The sequence below is a fragment of the Chanodichthys erythropterus genome, chromosome 24, assembly GCF_024489055.1.
Source record: "Chanodichthys erythropterus isolate Z2021 chromosome 24, ASM2448905v1, whole genome shotgun sequence".
NCBI lineage: Eukaryota > Metazoa > Chordata > Actinopteri > Cypriniformes > Xenocyprididae > Chanodichthys > Chanodichthys erythropterus.
Window position 1 is genome coordinate 9,532,379 of NC_090244.1, and position 17,857 is coordinate 9,550,235.

General features: G+C 39.7%; 1 protein-coding gene across 1 annotated transcript; it reads left to right on the plus strand.

Annotated features, from left to right (window-relative positions):
• The first annotated feature begins 1,138 nt into the window (after positions 1-1,138).
• On the plus strand, positions 1,139-17,047 carry LOC137015620 (uncharacterized). Its single transcript, XM_067380669.1, has 9 exons — positions 1,139-1,279; positions 1,481-1,598; positions 1,713-1,803; positions 11,044-11,113; positions 13,993-14,163; positions 15,595-15,607; positions 16,324-16,388; positions 16,690-16,807; positions 16,897-17,047. The coding sequence occupies exons 1-9, from the start codon at positions 1,216-1,218 to the stop codon at positions 17,045-17,047; spliced, it is 861 nt and encodes a 286-aa protein (XP_067236770.1). The 5' UTR covers positions 1,139-1,215.
• The last annotated feature ends 810 nt before the right edge of the window (positions 17,048-17,857 follow it).

Sequence of the window (17,857 nt, forward strand, 5' to 3'; positions counted from 1 at the left end):
GAAAAGAAAAATATGTATTGCCTGAATAAATAGAACATTTTAAAGTGACTTTTAACTCTCAAGTAAATCACACCTTTTTTTCTTGCTGTGAATACAAAAAAAAAAAAAAAACTTCCCTTTTTTTGTCATTACGCAGGCATATTTTATTTCTGTGAAGCAGTTTAACTGTTGCTTCTCTATTAAAGTTAACTAAACTAACTGTAAGTTTAACAATAGTGGATTTAGCAGTTTTAATCAAACTCTCCTGAACCAGTAAATCAGGGTCTTTGGGTTTACTTTGTAAGAAAGGGCTCAAGGTTTAACACCTAATATTTAGTGATAGCAAAATTCAAATTTGATCATAAAATCTTCAGATTTAGTACAGTGAAAGGGGTAATGATGACATGGATTGTTTTAATATGATCTTTAATATGATCTGAGGTTCATTTACAATATTATTAAAGTTGTTTTTGCACAAAACATATATATTTGTGGAAAAAATCTTAATTTACAGACAAAGCCTTATGAAATCATTTGATGCAGCTGCTGTCAGATCAAATAGTTGGCTGCTTCATCTCTCAAAAAAAGTTTTCTTCGTGAACAGCGTCAGTGATTATTATGGGTTCTATTTGCATTTGACGCAATGCTCACATCCAGTGTAGATGATTGTCAGCCGCTTTCTGACTGAACACCAGTGGGCGGGGCTTATTGTGTGATGATGTATAACTAGTCATCAGTGTCTTGCTCTGGAGGAATGCATATGCAAATATAAGGAGCTTGATTAAGTAAATGCTTTGTTTATAATGAGGAGGATGGTTTAAACTATAAAACTTACAGGATGTTTTAATGGTACAAAGACCTCAATATGTCAAAAGATCAAGGCAAATTTAATTTCTCATGTCATGACCACTTTAATGCTGAGCACGGCAGAACTGAAAAGAGGAAGTCTTGTGTTGATTTTCTGAAGCACGTTTCAGTGAATCTTAAAGAAAAGTACCTTCCACTTTCATACATGAGCGACAAAGCAGAAAAAGGATGAGGAAAAGGAAGAACTAAAAACAACTCGTATACTACAATATTGATACTCAGAAATGGATTTACCTGAATGTCTTTATGAGGAATTCCTCTCCAACTCTGTATATAAGAAGGAGCTCAGACGTTATTCTGGACACATCAGATCTGAGATCTTCAAGCTCTACAGATTCTTTCTGTCATTGTGAAGAAACATCTTGAAGAATGAGAAGCCTGCTGTTCCTGCTGTTCCTGGTGATCTTCTGCTCTCTACAGATGACTTCAACCGGTGAGGACTCTTTGAATTGAATTAACATAAAATAAATTGTTTTCAGATGATTAATGTCAGGTTTAGTTTCATTTGTTGCATTAGGCGATTTAAAAGTATAGATATAGCAACTAGGTAATAAGTAAGTAACAAAGGTGATTGAAAAATTTCTTTGCATGAGCATGGTATATATTTATATGCCTATTTGTTTCCATATTTCAGCTCCACTTGCAGCTGATGTGTCAGACTGCTGTATGGAGTTCACTGATGTGAAGATTCCTGTGAAACAGGTGAAGTCTTACTACTGGACCAGCAGCAACTGTCCCAGACAAGCCGTTGTGTGAGTGTCATCTTAGATATTATTTTATTTTAATACAGCAATGTCAATCTGAATGAGACACTCCATTAAAGAAACACTTTGATCTAAATCTTGTTTTTGTCATTATCCCCTCAGGTTTCAGATGATTTCAGGGAGAAAGATCTGTGTAGATCCAGAGACCACCTGGTTGAGCGGACATGTTGCTAAAGTGGACCAGAGAACAAAAGTCTAAAAGAAGCTACACTGTTCAACTGTGCATATTGTATATTGTGCTGAAGTATATATAAAACTAGTTTATTTACAGAATAATTTATGTGATTGGATTTAGTTGTTTTATTAAAATATAAATTATGATTTTTACGTCCTGGAGTGTTGTTTTTATCCTCTGTTGCACACATTTTGAAAATAAACGTTTCATTTAAATTTAAAGGGGTGATGTAATGCCACTTTTGCAAGACGTAAAATAAGTCTCTGATGTCCCCAAAGTGTATATGTTACATTTTAACTCAAAATACCCCACAGATGTTTTGTGTGTCCCTTTAAATTCAAATGAGCTACTGCTCTCAAGAAGAGGGCGGGGTTTCAAGAGCTCGTGTTAAGTAAGTGTTAGCAGCGCCGATTACCTCACGAAGACTCACTGAAAATGTCAGAAACTGTTTAGCCTTTTATGTTCAAACTCAAGTCAGACAATGATGGAGAGACTCAAGAAGAAGTGGCAACATGTAGAATGCGACAACAGTTGTTTAATTTATGCAGCTGATGTGAGATATGTGAGCTAAAGCTCGCCAGCACATTGATGTGATTGGTTACAATGTGGCTTGCGACTTTAATAAATTACATTTTTAATGCATGTTATCAGCTCTTTTTTCAACAAAATGTATCAAACTATAACCAGTGATGGGGAAAGTTACTTTTAAAAGTAATGCATTACAATATTGCGTTACTCCCTAAAAAAGTAACTAATTGCGTTACTTCGTTACTTTTTCTGAAAAGTAATGCGTTACATTACTTTTGCGTTACTTTTTCTCACTGGGGCTGGGCTTGTTTGTTTTTAATAACAACAAAAAAGTTATATTTTTGGCAAAAAGGCCCTTTCACACCAAAAGTGAAATGAATAAGCCTATAGGCTATAGGAAAAGCATATTTACACCTGTACAGTAGAGGGCGCAGCTCAAACAAACCTTTCTAATCTAAAGTATTTTTTGCTTATTAGTATGGTTGAATTAGGTATATTGAAGATCAGCAGCAAAGACATTGGTTAATAATTGAGATTTAATACATAAAGTATATTTGTGTAATTTAATATAGTTAATTATTACAGGTTTGCAAAAATTCTGAGATTGCATTTCACTGTTTTTATTCATTTTGAGGAATACTGAATGTTTTCATGCAAGTGAGATAAGTAAATGCATGTTCACATTTAGTCTAAAACTACAATAACCATCATGTTCACACAGCGCACACAACACCTTCTGCACTTTATTTCTCTCAACATGGGGACAGGAGATCTGTCAGTCAATAAATGTGAAAAAGGAACTTGCGTTACTTATTTGAAAAAGTAACTTAGATATTTTGTTGTAAATTGAAAAAGTAATGCGTTACTTTACTAGTTACTTGAAAAAGTAATCTGATTACGTCAAGTCAAGTCAAGTCAAATTTATTTATATAGCGCTTTTACAATTGGTAATTGTTTCAAAGCAGCTTTACATATTAGAAGCACAGAAAAAAGGGAAGTGGTTAAAAATAAGCTGTACAAACAAGCATGGTAATATGTAACATATACAAGATGGTGCTACATTAAGCCAATGTCGGCTGACTCCCAGGGGTGGAAAAACCCCCTAGGAGAAAAACCCAGCGTGCTAGCACTGGGAAAAAAAGTCCTAGGAGGGAAAAAACCCCTTGGAAGATATATATATATAATATATGTAAATGGATATGGAGATCAAAATCTGAATGATACATTTTTATTATAGAGATTAAAAATAGATTATATATAAATATATGTAAGCGGATACGGGGATTACAAATCTGAATTATAGATGCAGCCAGAACTGGATCTGTAGGCCCATTGTCTCCTGGGCTAAAGTAACTCAAGTTACTTGTAATGCGTTACCCCAACAGTGACTATAACTATTACTATAACAGTTACCCGACATGAAATACTGAAAGTTTTAAACTGACAATATTACAGTTTGTGTGCAAATAAAATGCCTTCACAATGAATTGGATTCCAGCTTTTTTTCAAAAGGGAAATAAGATAAAAGTGTCTGGAGAAATATATGCATGGTTTTGGGAAGTAGGATGGGTGAGAGAAACAAGTTTCCTTCATACTGGCAGAACCTAAAAAAGAGGAGCTCTCGGCTGACATCTGGTGGTGAATTTTTAGCGCTGTTACAATTATGATTTTTTTTAAATATCTCATTGAGATTTATGGTAATTGTCTAAATATGACTAATAAATATGCATATGAAAATGCTGATCATTAATACAAGTACAGAACAAAATAGCTTTTGATATTCAGTGTCCATTCCTGGTACTGTTCTGCAGTCCTCTACTGCCACCTACTGATGAAAGCTTTCAGGCTGATAGGATTTCATTATGCTATAACTATAAAATATTTAAAAATATAGGCCAATAAAGTTTGCCGAAGTATTTAGATAATTCATTTTAAGATATTCCAATTTGCAATGAAAGTACAAGTACTGAGGAACACACATGGTATTCTGGACCCTGTGAACGTGTTTCAGTATTATTTTAGTTTGACAGAAAATAACATTTCATAGTAAATGTAGTATAAGCTCACAAGTAGATCACACCTTTTTTCTTACCGTAACTAGCTGTACCTTTACTGACTTAAATGTGTATTTTATTTCAGGCTGAATTATTCTAGTTCCTCTATTAGACTAAGAAAAGCCACTATAAATAGAAGAAGTGGTTTTGTTTTCTTAGAGCATGAGTTTTAGGTAACAATTCAGATATGGTCATGAAGAGGTGAAGGAACAGAAAAAAAATCCCACACAAAACAACAAAACAAGATCTACAGACCTTCCTATCACATAAGGATTTACAAGAATGTCTTTTAAAGAAACTTTTATCTCGTATATAGGCCTAATAAAGTGCTCAGACATTATTCAGAACACATCAGATATGTAAGGCTACACTGTTAGACCTTGCCAGGCTTTTTTACAGTAAAATACTGGCAACACTGTTGAGATCTTCAAGCTCTACAGATTTTTTTCTGTCATTGTGAAGAAACATCTTGAAGAATGAGATTTGCTGCCATTTTGTGGTGGAGGTTTCTGTCTGATAGACTTTCAGTGAGAAAGATGTTAAAGGGTTATCATTAAATGTAAAATTTAAGATAATAAAACCTTATTATATACTAAAACTCATGTCAACTGTTGCTAAAAGATTACAAGGATTACAACTGTAAGATTACAATTTGCAATGAATTGTTTGCTATGTAATTGTATCCTAAAACAAAAATCAGGAAAGAAAGAAAATGTACATTAAGTTTCTGAGGAACACAAGTTGTCTTGTGAATTCTTAAAAGCATCCCGTGGCTCTCTGGATGGATCTTTAGACGTTTCCAGAGACTCTCCTCCTTTCCTGTTTTAGTTAGAAAGATAAATGTGTATTGTCTGAGTAAAAATAACATTTTAAAGTGAATTTTTAACTCCCACCTTTTTTTTTTTACTGTCAATATCAGAAATGCTTCCCTTTTCTTGTCATTACGCAGGCATATTTTAGTTCTGTGAAGCAGTTTAACTGTTGCTTCTCTATTAAAGTTAACTAAACAGTAGTTTAGTGCTAACTGTGAGTTTAACAATGGTGGATTTAGCAGCTTTAATCAAACACTCCTGAACCAGTTAATCAGGGTCTTTGGGTTTACTTTGTAAGAAAGGGCTCAAGGTTTAACACCTAATATTTAGTGATAGCAAAATTCAAATTTGATCATAAAATCTTCAGATTTAGTACAGTTAAAGGCAAGGCAAGGCAATTTTATTTGTATAGTAAACAAAGTTTACTCTCTTATCCCAGTTCATCCACTTCCGTTTATTTCGAGAAAAATTTATGAATTTATGTAATGTAAATCCGACAGATCCTCTGTTTTATCAACTGATCATTATAAAGGTGTTTAAACAAAACACATTCACTTCCACATATATGACAATCGGAAAATATCATATAATTCATGATATAGCCTAGTTAACAAGTTTGTGAATATTTTAAATAAAAAGGAAAAACAAAATAAACGCTGGCTGCATGACGCGTCGCCAAGGAATGAATGTAAATAATGTTCTAAAAAAAAAAAACAGGGTTTCCCAAACGGAGGTTCGCAAGGGAATTGCAAATTGATGACTAGCAATTAATTAAATTATAATTAAATCATTACAAATGAAACAAATAGACTAAATAATATTCAAATAAAAAAATCTAAATTTGGCAACAAAACTTAATATTTTATTTCTTTATTTTGCATGTGACCATTCAGTTACAGAACTGAACGCGTCTGCTCAATTCAAAATGGGCTGAACGAGAGTCGCACCTAACTTTGCCCATTTCGCCTCACCTTTGACTGAGCGCCTATTTAAGCGAGTTTGTCACTGATTGTATTGTTTTGTTGTTGGGTTTTTTATTAATAATAATAATAATAATAAACTCATCATTAATGAACCCATCATTAAAATGCATTCACGGGCGTTCATAACAGTACGTGCGTGTCCACTGGTGCTGTGCGGTTATGAATGCCCGTGCGGCCGTGAGCATTATACTTTCACTTTTGAATTAGCGATTCAAAGCCTGTGTTTTGAAACTTGTGTGTTGACACCATTTTAAAATGACCCCACCATAGCCTTCTTTATTTCTGTTGTTTACGGTGAGGCATATTTCTTTCTGCAGATGGGGTTATTGTTCTTGGTTCAATATTTATACAATAAACTCTATGCAGAAAGGTTAAGTAATGATAGGGCTATGATGTTTGTCCATGTACTGTATCTACATGGTAAATTGAGAAAAAGTAAAGTAAAGTAATAAGTAGTGAAGTTACTTTTCAAATGCAGTAACTAGTAAAGTAATCTCATTACAATTTACAGAAGTAACTAGTAACTAGTAACTAATTACATTTTTTGAGTAACTACCCCAACACTGGATCAATGCATTGACACAGGGAGTCAATGGGGCTGTAGTCGTTAGGTGATAGGGCTAAGTAAATCTGGGTGTCATCTGCATAGCTGTGATATGCAATTTGGTTCTTTCTCATTATTTGGCTCAGTGGCAGCATATATAGGTTGAACAGGAGGGGTGCAAGTATTGAACCTTGAGGGACTCCGCATGTCATGGATGTCCACTCAGACTTATGGTCACCGATACTCACATAATAACCTCTCCCTTCTAAGTATGACCTGAACCATTTAAGGACCATCTCAGAAAGCCCAACCCAGTTTTCCAGCCTGTCAAGAAGAATGTTGTGATCAACAGTGTCAAACGCAGCACTGAGGTCGAGTAGAACCAGCACTGATAATTCACCTGTATCTGTGTTTAGGCGAATATCATTTATTATCTTTATGAGTGCTGTCTCTGTGCTGTGATGCGGTCGGAAACCAGATTGAAAGCTATCAAAGTATCCATTCAAGCTTAAGAACTTGTTCAGCTGATTGAAAACAACTTTTTCAGTGATCTTGCCTATGAAAGGAAGATTTGAGATTGGTCTGTAGTTGCTCAATATGGTGTTATCCAGATTGCTCTTTTTCAGGAGGGGCTTAACAACTGCAGTTCCCTTTCGTGGGAACTATCGACGCTACGTCGGATGACGTGATGGGAACCCTCTGTATTTTGTGTTCGTGAAGCACCTCTGTATCCAACCAATGAAAAGACGTGACGTCAGAGACGGGTGACGTCACGGATCAGGAAGCTATAAAGCACACCTGAACACAAAGCACGCCAGCTTCTGTTGTCTTCAGCAAGCGCTCTCTGTATCTTGTGTGTCTTATTTGGTGTTGTTTGTCTTATTACATATAAACAAGTCAAGATCTCTTCGTCTGAGGACAAGAGTATCTCACACCAATCCATATATTTATATATAAAAAAGACACGTATTATGGCGAGAAACAGCAGTGAAATGGGAGTGAGCACAGGCAGCTCTCGAGGGAGCGTCTGTGTGCACTGTAAAAACTCGCTCTCAGGACACTGCTCCAGTGTTCCCCGCGGATCGGGTCCCGCTTCTGCTTAGGCAGGGCGGAGGCTCCGTTCGTGGGGTTCACAAATGGATCTGACAGAGGGATTACAGACGGGCGCGCCTTTTCTCTGCCCTCACCAGCCAGGTTCAGCGCCGTCTCCCAGGTGGAAGCACGCTCTGCGGTTTCTTCCCCCGGGTTGAGGCACCGATACTCACATGTCCAGCTCTGAGGAGGTGGATATTGTGATATCGATCTGAGGATCGCCACCTCACAGTCACTCACACATATCGTGTTTCAAAATCACACGTTTATAACAAATCAATCGTGAACAGCAGTTTGATTTTCCCCCTGTGCTACACTACAAAGCGAGTTGGGATACACACGATTTATGTGTTGTTTGCTGGGAGTGGAGCGTGCACGTCAGCTCACAACTGACAGTGACAGTGTTCATTCATAAAAATGTCCCGAAGAAAAGTATGCACTAGCGGGAGTTTTGTAGCTCCACTCTTGTTGGCTTTATTCTCGAGGGAATAAAAGTCTATTGCAAAGCTCGAATCTCGCGCTTGCCGAGGCAGCGCGTGGATTGAGTTTTCATTAAAGTATATAGCTCAGATCTCAGCGCGTAGACTGAGTTTTCATTAAAGAATATATGGCTCGGATCTCGCGTTGCCGAGGCAGCGCGTAGATTAAGTCTGCAAGAATGAAAATACGGCTCGGGTCTTGCGTTTGCCGAGGCTGCGCATATATCACATGTCCGTAATTATGCATGTGTGTGTATGTGTATGTATATATTAAGGGATCTGAGTAGACGGGAGTTCCCTTTCTCTCTTTCCCTAAAATACCTTGCGAATTATTACGAGCTATAATTCTTTTTTGTATTCTAAATATATTCAGTCTGTTCAAAAAATATATATTTATATAAGAACTGGCTGCATTTAATTTGAGGATTAAATGAAATATTGAATACATTAAATTCTGAGGAATTTAAAAGTCCGGAGGTAGGACGGATCTGAGGACCGTCATTATCTCTCGGAAGGCTTCAAAGAAGAGGTCCTGACATTTATAGTGCAGGATCTCTGAGGGCAGCCCTCCGGGGGGATTCGGATATCGGGTCCTCCTCGGTGCCCTCAGGGGACCGTTCTGTCAACCCTGCCACCAAGCGTGAGTCAGGGCACAGCAGTTTCCACCGATCCTCCGAGGAGGGTCGGCCAGCACGTGATTCGTCTGTCTGCCGGTGCGCCGCGTCAGATAGACGAGCCAAGTGCTCAAAAAACACCAGAGACCAGTCTCGAGAGACTGGTTCCCTTAGTAGAATATTTAGAAGAGTGGAAAAATCTCCCGAATGTTTTGAAGTGGGTGCTGCTCATGATAGAACAGGGCTACAGAATTCAGTTCGGTTCACGACCGCCCAAGTTCAATGGGGTGCTTCCTACGGTGGTAACCCCAGAGCAGTCTCTGGTGATGGAGCAAGAAGTAACGACGCTTTTGCAAAAAGGGGCTATAGAAAGGGTTTCCCCTCCCAGCAAAATGTCGGGCTTTTACAGCCGCTACTTCATTGTTCCGAAGAAGGATGGAGGGTTGCGTCCGATCATAGATTTACGTGTGCTAAATCGATCCGTAAAGAAGCTGAAGTTCAAAATGCTTACACTCAGACAGATCATCCCTCAGATCAGGTCCGAGGACTGGTTTGTAGCGATAGATCTGAAAGACGCATACTTTCATGTATCCATCCATCCTTCACACAGGAAGTTCCTCAGGTTTGCTTTCGGGGGCGAAGCTTACCAATACAGGGTTCTTCCGTTCGGCCTATCCCTCTCACCCCGCACGTTCACGAAGTGCGTGGATGCAGCGCTGGCTCCGCTGAGACTCCAGGGCATCTGCGTGCTGAACTATATCGCCGATTGGTTGATATTAGCTCAAACAGAAAAATTGGCAGTTCAAAATCGAGATGTTGTTCTGTCGCACATGAAGAGGCTTGGGCTGAGGCTCAACGCCAAAAAGAGTGTGCTGGTCCCGAGTCAGGTTGCAAACTACTTAGGTGTAATTTGGGATTCCACCACGATGCAGGCGCAGTTGTCCCCTGCTCGTGTGAGTTCCATTCTCGGGGCTGTGAAAGGGGTGAAGTTAGGCCAGTCACTCACTGTAAAACAGTTTCAGAGACTGGTGGGTCTGATGGCAGCTGCGTCCAACGTTATTACTTTTGGCCTTCTGCACATGAGACCCCTACAGTGGAGGCTCAGGACCAAGGGGTTTTCCTCGAGGGGAAATCCTTTTTCGCATGATCAAAGTCACGCGCTGATGCCTTCGTGCTCTGGTCATGTGGAAGAAGCCTTGGTTCCTATCCCAGGGACCCGTGCTGGGGACTTCTGGTCGTCGTGTAATGCTTACGACAGATGCTTCCCTCACGGGCTGGGGGCGATCATGAGTGGTCGCTTGGCTCAGGGTTTCTGGGAGGACCATCAGCGCTCCTGGCACATACATCGGCTGGAGATGATGGCGGTGTTTCTTGCATTAAAACACTTCCTCCCAGACCTGAGAGATCACCATGTGTTGGTCCGCACAGACAACACTGCGGTGGTCTCATACATCAACCATCAGGGGGGCTTGCGGTCTCGCCTGTTATTCAAGCTGGCCAGTCGCATCCTCCTCTGGTCCCGGGGAAAGCTCCTCTCGCTGAGAGCAGCTTACATCCCCGGGCGGTTGAATGTGGGAGCGGACGCCCTGTCGAGGCAGGGCGCGAGACCGGGGGAATGGAAACTCCACACCGAGGTGGTGGAGTTGATATGGAAAACTTTCGGTCGAGCTCAAGTCGATCTATTTGCCACAGAGGAGTCAGCTCAGTGCCCTCTGTGGTACTCACTTCAGCACCCAGCACCTCTAGGGCTGGATGCCATGCTACAGACGTGGCTGAGGCTACATCTGTATGCGTTCCCCCCAGTCTCAATGCTCCCGGGAGTTCTGGAGAAGGTTCGCCAGGAGAAGGTCGACCTAATATTGGTGGCCCCTTACTGGCCGACCACAATATGGTTTTCGGACATAATGTCTCTACTTCACGGCTCTCCCTTAGAGCTTCCTCTCAGGCAGGATCTCCTGTCTCAAGCGGGCGGCATGATTCTCCATCCCCGCCCAGAAATGTGGAAACTGTGGGCCTGGCCCCTGAGGGGGCAAGGCTCATAGGAACTGGTCTCTCAACCGAGGTTGTGGAGACCATCCTTCACTCCAGAGCTCCCTCCACGAGGAAGTTGTACTTATATAAATGGAAATTGTTCTCTGTGTGTTGTGAACAGCATAATTTGGACCAGGTCCATTCTTCTGTCTTTGACGTGCTTCAGTTCCTTCAGGAAAAGTTCTCGGAAGGTTTAACCCCTTCCACGCTGAAAGTTTATGTGGCCGCTATTTCGGCTCATTATATCCCTGTAGGGGGCTCCTCGCTGGGTCGAGACCCCCTAGTAGTACGCTTCCTCCGTGGTGCACTCAGGTTGAGACCTGTGGTTGGCACAAAGACCCCGACCTGGGACCTCACTATTGTGCTCCAAGGGCTGGCTGAGGCTCCCTTCTAGCCAATAGAGGAGGTGTCAGACAAGTTCTTGACACTTAAAACTGTCTCTTGGCCGTCTCTTCTTTGAAGAGAATTGGTGATTTACAAGCGCTGTCAGTCGCTCCATCTTGTCTTGAGTTTGCACCTGGTATGGTGAAAGCCTTTCTGCATACCAGGCCGGGCTATGTTCCAAAGGTCCGACGAGGGTCCCAGGCCCCATTGTACTTGAGGCTTTCTGCCTGCCTCCTTTCGCAAACTTGGATCAGGAAAGGAAGAATCTGCTTTGCCCTGTAAGAGCATTAGATGCGTATGTTCACAGAGCTGCCCTGTGGAGAAAAACAGAACAATTGTTTGTATGTTATGGGTCCCCTAAGAAGGGGGGCCCAGCATCTAAACAGCGGATGAGCAAGTGGGTGGTCGAGGCCATCTCACTTGCGTATGAGACGGTGGGGCGCCCGTGTCCTTTGATGGTGCGGGCTCACTCCACGAGAGGTATGGCCGCGTTCAGAGCTCTATGGACGACATTTGTGGTGCGGCTGGATGGTCATCCCAGCACACCTTTATCAGATTTTACAATCTTCACCTTAACATCACTCTGGGGGCCAGGGTGCTACAAGATAGCAGCCAGGCACTCGGAGAGACGGCGTAGTTGGGATTGCGTTCCCATCACGTCATCCGACGTAGCGTCGATAGTTCCCACAAAAGGGAACGTCTCGGGTTACGAGTGTAACCCTTGTTCCCTGAGTAAGGGAACGAGACGCTACGTCACATGGCCGTATCTCCTGCATACCTGGTGCGCTTGCTTCAGACATTTTACAGAAGCTGGCGTGCTTTGTGTTCAGGTGTGCTTTATAGCTTCCTGATCCGTGACGTCACCCGTCTCTGACGTCACGTCTTTTCATTGGTTGGATACAGAGGTGCTTCACGAACACAAAATACAGAGGGTTCCCATCACGTCATCCGACGTAGCGTCTCGTTCCCTTACTCAGGGAACAAGGGTTACACTCGTAACCCGAGACGTTTTCAGGGATTTTGGAAAAGTCCCAGAGAGAAGTGAGGCATTTACCACTTCTAGGAGATCTGCTTCCAAACAGTTTAACACTCTTTTGAAAAAAGATGTGGGAAGTGTGTCAAGGGCGAAGGTTGATGTTTTAAGGTGCTGTACTGTTTCTTCCAAAATTTTACCATCAATTGCTTCGAAATCAGACATAATAGCTACTTTCTGAGGTTGTGATCTGATCTGTTTTACCCCAGTGCAGCTCAAGGATGTGCTGATCGCCTTTCTGATATTATTAATTTTCTCAGAGAAGAAGGAAGCAAACTCACTACATTTGCTGTCTGAGAGCATTTCACTGGGAATCTGACTTGGGGGGTTTGTTAGTCTCTCTACTGTAGCAAAAAGAGTGCGGGTGTTGTTTAAGTTTCTGTTTATAATATTTGAGAAGAAGGTCTGTCTAGCTTTGTCTAATTCCACATTGAAAGCATGAAGAATATCTTTATAGATGTTATAATGGATTTCAAGTTTTGTCTTTCGCCACATGCGCTCAGCTTTTCTGCATTGTCTTTTCATATTTTGCTCTGCTGTTGAGTTTCTCCACGGTGCTTTTTGTCTGCCACTTTTCTTCCTGACTTTCACAGGATCAATGTTATCAATAACGTTCTGTACTTTTGAGTTAAAAGAATCAAGGAGAAAATCAACAGAGTCTGCAGATATGCTTGGTGTTAAAGATATAGCCTTCATAAACAGTGCACTAGTGTTCTCATTTAAGCATCGCTTTTTGACCGAGACAGATCTAGCTTCAACAGTCGGACAGATCAATATTTCAAAGAAAATACAGAAATGATCAGATAGCGCTACATCCTTAATAACAATGGATGAAATGTTTAGACCCTTACTGATAATTAAATCTAGAGTGTGTCCACGATTGTGTGTGGGTCCATGTCTATGCTGAGTCAGATCAAAAGTATTCAAAACAGTTATGATTTCTTTTGCCATAATGGATTCTGCATTTTCTATGTGGATGTTAAAGTCCCCAGTAATAGCAAAACAGTCAAACTCTGAGGAAATTGCTGATAACAGTTCTGTAAAGTCCTCCACAAAGGCTGGAGAGTATTTTGGAGGCCTGTAGATAACTATAAGTAGAATGCGAGGAGCACCTTTTAACACAATACCCAAGTATTCGAAAGACAAGTAATCACCAAATGACACTTGCTTGCATTGATAGACATCTTTAAATAGAGCAGCTACACCTCCACCTCTCCTAACAGCTCTGCAGACACTCATAAAAGTAAAGTTAGGAGGGGTTGTTTCATTCAGGATTGTTGAACTGCAACTGTCTTCAAGCCATGTTTCATTTAGAAGCATAAAATCTAGGTTGTTTGTGGTTATTAAGTCATTGACTAGAAGTGATTTATATTTAAGTGAGCGTATGTTTAGAAGTGCTAACTTAACAGTCTTACTTTCGGTCTCTACAGTAATCATAGTTTGACGTGTAATAGGTAGCAGATTAAATGGGTTTGCCAAATGATTTGAAAAGGCCTTAGGCTTTCTATAACGTAATAAAACAGAAATAGAGAAAGCTGCAGGCACACTGGGTTCCCGCTTGTTCTGTAAAAATTTGATAAAGTCACTGTTATCATAGCCGGGACCCGACACACATCACTGAGAGCTGTTATCGGTTGTTTTTGATTCACCTAGAACAGATGAAGGAGGGTGAGGGCGCTCGTGTTGTGGCAGGGGCCGAAGAGCTCTCGCAGGAGGAGGGGGAGGTCGAGCTGGGCCCACAGGCTTTGGTGGTTTCGGGGCTTGACGCTTTTTTGTTGATATCTGGGGGCTCGCAGCAAAAGAGTGGGAGAGTTTGGTTCCAGCGTACACCAGTCCCCTGAGAAGCACAGAAGAGGGGAGGGGATGCTGGAGAGAGGGATAACATGTCCGGTGAGAGGGGCTGTTGCTCTGGTGTTACCGGAGGCTGTAATATGTTGTCCTGGCTTCCCTGGCTGTTTTCCCGAAAGTCAGTTAAAGTTAAAGGGATAGTTCACCCAAAAATGAAAATTTGATGTTTATTTGCTTACCCCCAGTGCATCCAAGATGTAGGTGACTTTTTTTCTTCAGTCGAACGCAAATTATGATTTTTAACTGCAACCGCTGCCGTCTTTCAGTCAAATAATAGCAGTAGATGGGAACTTCAACTATAACAGTAAATAAAACTTGCTTAGACAAATCTAAATTAAACCCTGCGGCTCGTGATGGCACATTAATGTCCTAAGACACGAAACGATCGGTTTGTGCGAGAAACCGAACATTATTTATATAATTTTTTACCTCTAATACACCACTATGTCCAACTCCGTTCAGCTTCCTGTTAGTGAGGTCAAAAAACGCGTTCTGGTGACGGAAGTGATGTCTCGCCCATATACTTCAATGAGCGCGAGACATAACTCCGTTGTCAGAGCGCGATCAGACCTCACTAACCGGAAGCTGAACGAAGTTGGACATAGTGGTGTATTAGAGGTAAAAAATTATATAAATAATGTTTATAACAGAGTAAAGTTTAACAAATTGTTTTAATATGATCTTTAACATGATCTGAGGTTCACTTATAATGTTATTAAAGGTTTTTTTTTGCATAAAACATATATTTGCAGAAAAAACATAATTTACAGACAAAGCATTATGAAATCATTTAATGCAGCTGCTGTCAGATCTAATACAGTTGGCTGTTTCATCTCTCAACAATATTTTATTTGCGAACTATCCATACTGTATCCAGTGTAGAGAGACACAGTGATTCTAATCTTCTATTTGCTTTTGACGAGACGACATCAGTGTAGGCGAATGTCAGACGTCATGTGACTGAACACCAGTGGGTGGGGCCTATTGTGTCTTGCTCTGCTAATGTATTTGCCCATGTGACATCACAAAATGAGCTGCTTTTGGAGCTTGATTAAATAAATGCTTTGTTTATAATGAGGAGGATGGTTTAAACTATGAAACTTGCAGGATGTTTTAATGGTACAAAGACCTCAATATGTCAAAAGATCAAGGCAAATTTAATTTCTCATGACCACTTTAATGCTGAGCACGGAAGAACTGAAAAGAAGAAGCTGTGTGTTGGTTTTCTGAAGCACGTTTCAGTGAATCTGAAAGAAAAGTACCTTCCACTTTCATACATGAGCGACAAAGCAGAAAAAGGATGACGAAAAGGAAGAACTAAAAACAACTCGTATACTACTATATTGATACTTAGAAATGGATTTACATGAAGGTCTTTATGTAGAATTCCTCTTCTGCTCTCTGCAGATGACTTCAAGCGGTGAGGATTCTTTGATTTTAATTAAGTGTGGAAGGTTTAGTTTAATTTGTTGCAATAGGTGATTTAAAAGTATAGATAGAGCATTTTAGGATCTAATTCTAAGAACTTTTGTCTTATTTTTTGCATGAGCATGGTATAGATTTGTGATGGGCCTTTTTGTCTTCAGATTTCAGCTCCCAGAAAGTGCTGTATGGAGTTCATCAATATGAAGATTCCTGTCAGACTGGTGAATTCTTACTAGTGGACCAACAACGACTGTCCCAGATGAGCCATTGTGTGAGTGTCATCTTAGATGCTTTGTTTATAATGAGGAGGATGGTTTAAACTATAAAACTTGCAGGATGTTTTAATGGTACAAAGACCTCAATATGTCAAAAGATCAAGGCAAGTTTAATTTAATGCTGAGCACGGCAGACCTGAAAAGAGAAGGACGTGTGTTGATTTTCTGAAGCACGTTTCAGTGAATCAAAGAAAAGTACCTTCCACTTTCAGACATGAGCAACAAACAGAAAAAGGATGACGAAAAGGAAGAACTAAAAACAACTCGTATACTACAATATTGATACTCAGAAATGGATTTACCTGAATGTCTTTATGAGGAATTCGTCTCTAACTCTGTATATAAGAAGGAGCTCAGACGTTATTCTGGACACATCAGATCTGAGATCTTCAAGCTCTACAGATTCTTTCTGTCATTGTGAAGAAACATCTTGAAGAATGAGAAGCCTGATGTTCCTGCTGGTCCTGGTGATCTTCTGCTCTCTACAGATGACTTCAAGCGGTGAGGACTCTTTGAATTTAATTAACATATATATATGTTACATATAATATATATATATATATATATATATATATATATATCTATATATATATATATATATATATATATATATATATATATATATATATATATATACATTTGTCTTATTTTTTGCATTGGCATGGTATTGACTTGTGATAGGACTTTTAAACTTTTGTCTTAAAACTTTTGTTTTTTGTCTTAAAAAATAAGAACTTTTGTCTTATTTTTTGCATGAGCATGGTATAGATTTGTGATGGGCCTTTTTGTCTTCATATTTCAGCTCCCATTGCACTTGATGCAGCAAATTCAAAGTGCTGTATGGAGTTCACTAAAGTGAAGATTCCTGTGAGACAAGTGAAGTCTTACTCCTGGACCAGCAAATGCAAACATGCTATTGTGTGAGTGTCATCTTAGACATTATTTCATCTTCAAACTCCATTAAAGAAACACTTTGATCTAAATTTTGTTTTTGTCCTTTTCCCCTCAGGTTTCATATGATTTCAGGGAAAGAGTTCTGTGTAGATCCAGAGACCACCTGGGTAAACAGCCATGTTGCTAAAGTGGACCAGAGAAAAACATCTGCTGCTACAAAAACAATAACTGCTTCTACAGCAAAGACTCAGAGCCCCACAGTCTAAAAGAAGCTACACTGTTTCAGTTTGAACACTGCATTTCTCATTGTATATTGTGCTGATGTATATATAAAACTATTTTATTTACAAAATAATTTATGTGATTGGATTTAGTTGTTTTAATAAAAATAAATTATAATTTTTATCATCATGGAGTATTGTTTTATCCTCTGTTGCACACATTTTGAAAATAAAATTTGTATTTAAGTCTATGTATCTGGTGTAGATGATAGATAGATAGATAGATAGATAGATAGATAGATAGATAGATAGATAGATAGATAGATAGATAGATAGATAGATAGATAGATAGATAGATAGATAGATAGATAGATAGATAGATAGATAGATAGATAGATAGATAGATAGATAGATAGATAGATATGTTGTCTTGTGAATTCTTAAAAGCATCCCGTGGATCTCCTTACTCCTAATTTCCAGAGACTCTCCTCCTTTCTTGTTTTAGTTGGAAAAGATAAATTTACATTTTAGTCTGAATAAAAATAGCATTTTAAAGTGAATGTTTAACTCAGAAGCACCTATTTTTTAATGTGAATAAAAAAAAAAACCTGCCCTTTTTTTGTCATTACATTTACATATTTTAGTTTAACTGTTGCTTCTCTATTAGACTTTTAGTCTTATGTGATTGGGTGGGACAAATACCATTCAAAATAAACCTTAGGAATGCTAAGGGGTTAAAATAAACCGTCCACTTGTTTCTGACACTATATAACAGGGATGGACAACTCCGGTCCTGGAGGGCCAGTGTCCAGCAGAGTTTAGCTCCAACCCTAATCAAACACACCTGAACCAGCT

Bases quoted from the DNA above. Each gene is read 5' to 3' on its own strand.
- LOC137015620 (XM_067380669.1), top strand. From the start codon at position 1,216: ATGAGAAGCCTGCTGTTCCTGCTGTTCCTGGTGATCTTCTGCTCTCTA. The intron at 1,599-1,712 runs GTGAGTGTCATC...TTATCCCCTCAG, and splicing joins TGTCCCAGACAAGCCGTTGT to GTTTCAGATGATTTCAGGGA. The intron at 16,389-16,689 runs GTGAGGACTCTT...TTCATATTTCAG, and splicing joins TCTACAGATGACTTCAAGCG to CTCCCATTGCACTTGATGCA.